This window comes from Nuphar pumila, chromosome 10 (assembly GCF_984573655.1).
Source record: "Nuphar pumila chromosome 10, dmNupPumi1.hap1.1, whole genome shotgun sequence".
Classification (NCBI taxonomy): Eukaryota; Viridiplantae; Streptophyta; class Magnoliopsida; order Nymphaeales; family Nymphaeaceae; genus Nuphar; species Nuphar pumila.
The window spans coordinates 103,589,219-103,597,211 of NC_143258.1; the positions used below are offsets into that span (position 1 = coordinate 103,589,219).

The window sequence follows — 7,993 nt, forward strand, 5'->3', positions numbered from 1 at the left end:
TTGGTGAATCCTTAGGGTCGAGGGGTAAGCCCTCAGAGTTTTATGCATTCATGGACAAAGACCGTCAGTATGGCAGGCTGCGGTTCCTGGGGCAGTTTCTTCGAGTAAAAATAAAAGAAAAAGTATATTTTACAAGTTCGCCTAAATTTTATATTATCCGATCACAAGTCAAACCATGAGCTGCTCATCCCATTTTCCATTCAGTTTTTTTTTTATTTTCTCTAACTATAGAAATGGATTAATAAGACACTTGGTTAATTGTTTCTGCATTGTTCTTCAATTTTAAGTTGCATAAAAAGTATCTCCTTGCTTTAATTTTTTTAGTTTCAAAATTTTAATCTAAAATAGAACATCGCATTTTAAAGGTGTACCTATTTTTACATGTTGCGTGGGTTTCAAACTTGTGACGTCCTGTCAACTGGGTGAACATTCACAAGCTGCCCCTACCAGATGAGCCTAACCTTAGCCCTTTGGTATGGAATTTCATAAAACATACCAAGCTCCATATACTAATTGGATCTTTTGGTTCTGGACCTAGATTATAATCGAAGCACCTATTTTTTATCACCAAACCCTGAACCTATCGGGTTTGGTACAAGTTAGGTTGGACCCCAATTAGTCAATTGGGTTAGACACATAAGATCCAAGTAGTAGATAGACTTGGGTTTGGCTTGGAAGTTCACGAACAGACCTGAGTCCAACCTGAGATCTACGTGTAAAACAAAGCTTTGATTTATGTCTACTTCTTACCATCCGAACCCAATCCCTGGCCTGGTCCTGCCTAACTCGGATTCATCTGGACGCAGATCCAGACCCATAAAATCAGATCTGGATCCAGATCCAACTGAGTGCAGCCCAAGTCGAACATGTGGACAACCGTGAGCCCGGCACAGTTTGACGCCCCTTGTACAAGTTTGTCCCTACACCTTTATCAGGATGAAATCGACGACTGAGATCAAAATCAAACAAGCAGCAGACTGAGGCCTTCCGCACGCTCGTCTTCCTCCCATTCCCTCTTGCATTCGACGAAGTTGAAGCAGAAAGGCGTTCGAGGGGAAGGGAGAAAATGGAGGGTGGTGCTACGGGAGACTCGGGGAGCAGAGAATCTGGCACGGTGCAGGCCAGCGTATCACTCAAGGACGAAGGTAACCGGTTCTTCAAGGCCGGGAATTACCTCAAGGCCGCTGCCCTCTACACTCAGGCCATCAAGGCCGATCCTTCCAACGCCACTCTCTACAGGTATCCTCAAAAAACAAGAAAAAACATTTTTTTTTTCATTTGAAATCGATGGTGGGTGTTCGCTTTTTCTTCTTTTCCTGAGGTTTTATGTGGGGATTTCGATTGCCAACTTTCGTTTTTTTCCGAAAAATATGAGGTTGGTATTCCTTTTTCTCGGCTGTCTTGCGTATTTTGGTCTTGATTCGAGCACCCAACTTCGTTTTCTAAATGTTTACCTACATTTGGTTTGGTTATGTGATTTAGTGTGATAGCTAAATATTTTGGGTCTATGTTTTGTATGTTAAGTAACATTGCGTTGATGTAGTTCCTTTTCTTTTGAAATCTCTAGAAGCAATTATCTCATTGATGGTCACTATCGTTTTCTGTATTCATTGTTTTGGCTGTGTACTTTGTTATAACTAGGCATGGAAACGATAAGGGTCTTTGGCCATTTTGTGGTTTCTTCTTTTAATTAAAAATTGTAGGAACATAGAGAAATTAATTTCTCGATGTCTGGGTGATGCTAAAATTTGCGTCCATATTTGACAACCAAGTTCGTTAAAGCAAGTGCTTCTCAAATTTGCTTCATGGGTGTGCTGAACACTTGAATGGAATGTCCACCTTGGTACAATGATCGACAATAATGAATGAAACGTGTAGCTCCTCGTGTCTGTTAACTTGATATATTTGATTTGTGAAGCGTCTCAAGCAACCTCGGTGTTACCAAACCAAACCATTTCATGAATCTTTTTACCAAGATGTGATCAATGTTCATATTTGTCGGAAAATGAATTCCATAATCTAAACCTTTTCTATCACGTTATGATTGACAAGTGCTCTTGGATGTTCAAATTTTGGCAATGATCATCTATATGTGGTACTTCTATCCAATGTTATCGCAATGCCCTGTTCTATCTACTTGTTGGATTTTCTATTAATTCTATATAAAACTGTCATCTTTGATGATTCTTGTCATGCTTATCAATTTGTTTCTTTTTTCCGTTTTCCACAGTAACCGGGCTGCAGCCTTTCTGAACCTTGTTAAACTTAATAAGGCCCTTGCAGATGCAGAAACAACAATTAAATTAAACCCTCAGTGGGAAAAGGTTTTTGCAAATTTTATACTTCATAGTTTTGAGTCCTATAAAATTTTACAAGTAATGTTAAGAAGATCTATATCTGAAAAAAAGTCTGACAATTATCTGGTGGTTTTATGTATTCCTAGGGATATTTCAGGAAAGGATGTATCTTAGAGGCGATGGAACGCTATGATGATGTATGTTGAAACTTGTCTTTGATCATCTCTTGCATCTTGTGCTCTCAAACAGCTAATGCAAATGCTTGCGTGTTTTACATAAAGGCTGTGGCATCCTTTCGAATCGCTTTACAACACAATCCACAGAACACAGAGGTGTCAACAAAAATTAAGCGATTGACACAATTAGCAAGAGACAAAAAACGAGCTCAGGAAAGACAAGATATGAGGTCGAACATTGACATTCAGAAGTCGTTAGATCCTATGAAAGCTGAACTGGTGAGTTTATTGTACTTCCCCGTTTCTCACTGAAGGAGTTGTGCTATCACTTTCTAGCTTCTGTATGGCTGGCCTTTGAACACGGTAATGTCTCTACTTGTGAACATTTTCATGTGATAAAATAATGTTTGTCAACTTACACAGTTATGTGCTTATACAAAATAACAGACTCATCAAAAGGCAAAATTGCACATGTTAAGTTTATGGTCATTATAATTATGGATCTTTGGAAGAATATTTTAGTCTAATTTGTGTTGTGGCCTTCTTGATGAGGGTCAGAGAGTGGAGTCCCTCCCAATAGTCTCTGCATAGCTGGGGTTGGTTAAACGTGAAGTTTTTTACCACTAGATAGAATAGCTCTGATGCCTTTATGCTTGGATGAGCAAATGTCTAATTCCTGTCATTTTTGGTGCTTGAGCCTTTACTCGTCAAGCATGCACTCTACATCAGTAGGCGCTTAGGATCCTTCTTGGAAATTTTATATGTTTGGAGCAAAATAAAAGTAATGTTTGTCATACAGCCACACAGATAAGATGGAGACCAAGACAGAAGCACATCTAGAAGGAGACAAAATTTCTCATAGTTAACATAATTGAAGGCTCGTAAATATGGTCTATAACACTGAGGGCTTCCCAGCTGGACCTTTCTCTTATTAATGCCACTCTCTTGGTATTCCAGGGCTGAACTGTGAGTTTGGGAACCCTTTCTTCACCTTTGCAAGCATCCACTCAGATCAATTCAGATTAGGATATTTTACTTAATACTATAAATAGGAGTTGTCCTGATAGATATCCATATAAGAGTAGTTTCTGCTCTACCATCTTTGAGGTCCTCTGTGTCTGGGGGTTGCCTTCTCATACCATGTGCAACATATTTAGATAAATGATATCCTGATATCTTTTTTGCATGTATGATTGTAGATGTATTGACTACTGAGTTGAATCTCGCCTTTTGCTGGGAGCTCTTCTTTGTTTTATTTTGTTTTGAGTTAGTTGGTTAACTGCCTTAGCATTTTCTTGCACTCATCATTAGCTTCATGTTTTTTACTTCATCTTTCTTTTCTTGTCTCATTTTGGAAATTTTTATAATCGTTTTAGGCATTTAGAACAACATAAGAAAAGTATTTCTAACTACTTGCGAAATTGTCCTTTATTTAAGGTAATTAGTTAATAAAGACCAATACAAGTATGCTTACATCATGAAGCTTATTTACTTGATCAAATTTGGTATAATTTTGACAAGAAATTATTTTTCATGTTCTCTTCTTCAGAAAATTTGGTAACTGATTCTCTTCTTCAGAAAATACAAAGTACTATTTGGTAACTGAGAAAACCAAACATTTATACGGAAATGAAGTTGAAGTTTGAAAACTTTTCTGCACTTTTGGTTTAGTAATTTGAGCAAGCTATAGAATTTGGTTTTCTCATCTATCATATTTTTGGTTGAAATATAAGGAACTGGGTTTCTTCCGAAAGAAGATTTGACATCAAAAGGAAAGGTTCTCAAAAACATGGATCTTCGTCCTTTTTCCTCTCAGCCATTTTCATTCCAAGAATATCTTACTGCCATTGGGTTAAATGTGATTGTTGACTGATAGACTGATAGGGTTGCATTGCCTTTAACCATAGGTTTTTATCTTTTGAATCCCATAGGAGGTCAGCCCCTAGCATGGTAATCATGGAAAAGGAAAGCTCACCACTACCGCCATCACCAATGCTGAAATCACCTGTGTCACATGGATGCTCCATGCTGCCCTTTTATCCTAATCAGTTTCAATCAAACTACATTTAGGAGCCAGTTTTTATCCTGACCCCTTACCAGGAAATATGTATGAGTTGGAGCATATGCCTATTTGAAGTGGCTCGTTTTATACCAGAAAAATCCTATATATGAACATGGAGTTATGTTATTTCCATATCTATCCAATCTAGGTTGAGGGGCGTTCCCTGACAGTGAAGTCGTACACACCTTTCTATAATATAATAAAGGGTTTCCAACCAAAGATCATTGTGAAGAAAGCTTCTCTTGTATGTAGACACATTGTACATACACGTGTGTGTGTGTGTGTGTGTGTGTGTGTGTGTGTGTGTGTGTGTGTGTGTGTGTGTGTGTGTGTGTGTGTGTGTGTGTGTGTGTGTGTGTGTTGTCTGAAATTTTACTGTGGTGAAGTAAATGTCAGTAATGATAATCATCTTAGAACATTTCTGAAATATAATAAAATTGACTCATTTTTACTGTTTTCAGAGTGAAAAATTTGCAAACGAAGAACTTTGTGAAGAAGTCTTCTCTTTTATTGTTGATATCATGGCATCAGCAATAAAGGTGTGGCACGATACCACAAAAGCAGATGCGAAGGTCAATTTCTTGTTTGATAAGCAGAAGACGCTGCCTGACAATTATGCCCCAATTGTGAATGTTGATAAGGTACATATATTACTTTCTTTTTCTTGTAATTTGTTGACTTTTACTCTGTAAGGAAGTTACCTTGCTTTGAAGCTAAATGTATTTAGTTAAAAAAATGTTTGATCTTGCTTTTTCAGTTATTGACCCATGACCTTTTGAATCAGTTATTAGTTTAATTTGAAATTGTAGGTTCAAATTGAGGCTCACAGACTTAGGTTGTTTCATGTGTTCAGTCCCTGTGGACTGGTTACTGACAGTGTTTCAACTGTGTGGCTTTGCATTTATTTGGTTGATGCAAGCTGAATCATCAGGGTGAACATGGTTTGTGAGTTGACTACCTGAATCTGTATGACACGATTTGGGCCTCCTTGCAAAGTCCAACCAGTCAAAAAATAATTGGGGAAAAGGATGTGGATGTTTTTCCTTGCCCATGTGGTTGCATCTCATGTGTGCTTGAAATACTGAAGTATTCCACATTTTTCTTAACAAAGGGGCTTCATGCGAGCACAAAGTCATGGCAGCAAATCTATCCTTGTTTTTTTGGTTGCCTCCATCTTTCTATTATAAATATTGGTCTGTGCTTACAAAATTACACTACTCAACTGGAGTGTGGTAGATTATTGTTTGACGAAGAATTTGGTTAGACTAAATGTACGGTTCTTCTGTGATATGTTGGATTCTTGATCATTACCTTCTTTCATTCTTCTCAACAGGCTTTTGAATCACCAGACACTGTAACACAATGTGCTGCTTTTCTAAGGCAATATGCTGTGGAAACAAGTTCTAAAGCTGCTTGTTTGGTGGTAGCCAAGTCTACTATTTCCTTTCCTCAGGTATTTTTTTCTTTTCTGTCTTGTTATTTTTCATCTTCTACAGGGAAACTTCTCATCAGGCACAATTTCTTTCTTTCTGTAGTATCAACTTTGTCCTGAATGTAAACAATATGTTTCTTTTTGTTTGGATTATTTCCAAATTTCTTTCTACTCTTATTGAATCATCTTCAATAGCTTTTGATCCACATTGGCCTCAGACAAATTGACTATGTAGTATGTACTTAGCTGTTGAGATGACTGGCCTTTTTTATCTGAGTTTCCTATGCTGGTGGCTGGCAGCTAGGGGCTTGGTTGTGTATCTGAATTTCAGTTGGGTCAGTCATTTTAAATTCTGTTTAGTTTTTCACTTGATGATAATGGTTTTGGCATTGACAGAGTTCAGTTATGAAGTATCAGGTTTTAATGTGGTAGTGATATATGGGATTAGCTTCTTATTGCAAATGTCTCTTACCAGGTCTGGAAGGGACAAGGATCAAGAAAATGGAAACATGGGCAGAATGATGGGTTTTTTGTTCAGTTTGAATCATCTGCATTACGAAAACTATGGTTTATTTCCAGTACAACAGAAAAGGGCCTCACGTTGTGCAGGTAAAACTCTCTCTCTCTCTCTCTCTCTCTCTCTCTCTCTCTCTCTCTCTCTCCCCGGTGCACACACACAAGGTGGTCATGTCATAATGCCTTCTTTTTTGCATGGTCATAACTGGTTTTTGGAATTTTTGGCATTCTGAGAATGTTGATCCAATTTGAGCAGATGAAATTTTCACCATGATATTTGATTTTGTCCTAGATCTTGATTTTCTAGTTCTTTTCTTTTGGTATTATATTTCTTTTATTCTTTTCATTTCTAACAAAAGCCAAAACTGACAGGAAAAAGAAAGAAACTTAGGCTATTTTCTCTTGAGAAATTTCTGAGAAATCAATGAAATTAATTTGTGAATAATTTGTTGAACATGGTTGCATACAAATTAGTATATACCATAGTCACAGATATCACCAATATAAAAATATCAGCTATAAATACCTTTTTTGGTAAAATGATTAAAAAGGAAAAATATCTCAATAATTTCAAAAATAGTTTATATATTAAAGCGATATGGTAATATTTTGTTACTTTTTACTTTTTTTTATATCTTTTCTATATCTTAAATATGTATTTTCTTCTTCTTTTATACTTATTCATTTTATTATATTTTATACATGTGTATTTTATTATCTAAACATATTATTTTCTTATTTCTGCTGCTTTTATATTTTTTAGATTTCTTTAAGTGTTGGGATTTTCCCAAGATTTATCAACCAAACCTATATTATCGAGAGAAGCTGCCTCTCCGAGACCTATATATGTGATGATGGTATCTTGTAAATGTGACACCTTATGCTTGATTGCTGAATTTTTGTTTTAGCTACTGATTTTCATGTTGTTTGTCTCTTTCTATGTTAATGTAGCAACCCAGAGGCTTTGGACTTGGATGCGCATGCTGTTCTTCCACCTCTCTTCAGATAACTTGTGCCAGTGAAGGTTGGTGGCTATAGTGTCAATGTCTGCCTGCTTCTGCTGTTAGTATGTGCTGCAGTTTTTCTGCCTTCATTGAAGAAGGGAACGCGCTCTGCCAGACAGAAACCAAGCATGCCTCTTCAGATGCCTTCATGTGCAAGCATCTTAAGATCCAGCCTTTGAAGTTTGAACAGAGTTTCACCTCCCTGTTAGTGATTGTCTAGCTAGAACTTAGAAGGTATCACATGTTTGGAAGTCGGAGAGAGTTTTGAATGACACATTCTATTCTTTCTGCAAATTGTCTGTTTATGCTTGTTGTTTGATTGTTTTTGTCTGGCACGTGCATGCTACAAGAAACAATGCATTTTGTCATGCCGATCCACTACATTGCCGTCTATATTCTAGTTAGGTGATACTATTGTAGTTTGGGCTACTTGGACCAGTTTTGAAGTGAGCTATGGATTTGAATATACAATTCAGTTATATTTTGGCACATTGTGTGTCATTTTA

The 7,993-nt window shown here is 37.0% G+C and overlaps 1 protein-coding gene across 1 annotated transcript; it reads left to right on the top strand.

The window, feature by feature from the left end:
- Nucleotides 1–966: 966 nt before the first annotated feature.
- On the top strand, nucleotides 967–7,993 carry TPR3 (Tetratricopeptide repeat (TPR)-like superfamily protein). The gene is made up of 8 exons (XM_090019565.1): nucleotides 967–1,239; nucleotides 2,231–2,324; nucleotides 2,444–2,494; nucleotides 2,579–2,752; nucleotides 4,997–5,176; nucleotides 5,869–5,988; nucleotides 6,443–6,576; nucleotides 7,435–7,993. Exons 1-8 carry the CDS (start codon nucleotides 1,067–1,069, stop codon nucleotides 7,490–7,492), a joined length of 984 nt encoding a protein of 327 aa, XP_089875691.1. The 5' UTR covers nucleotides 967–1,066; the 3' UTR covers nucleotides 7,493–7,993.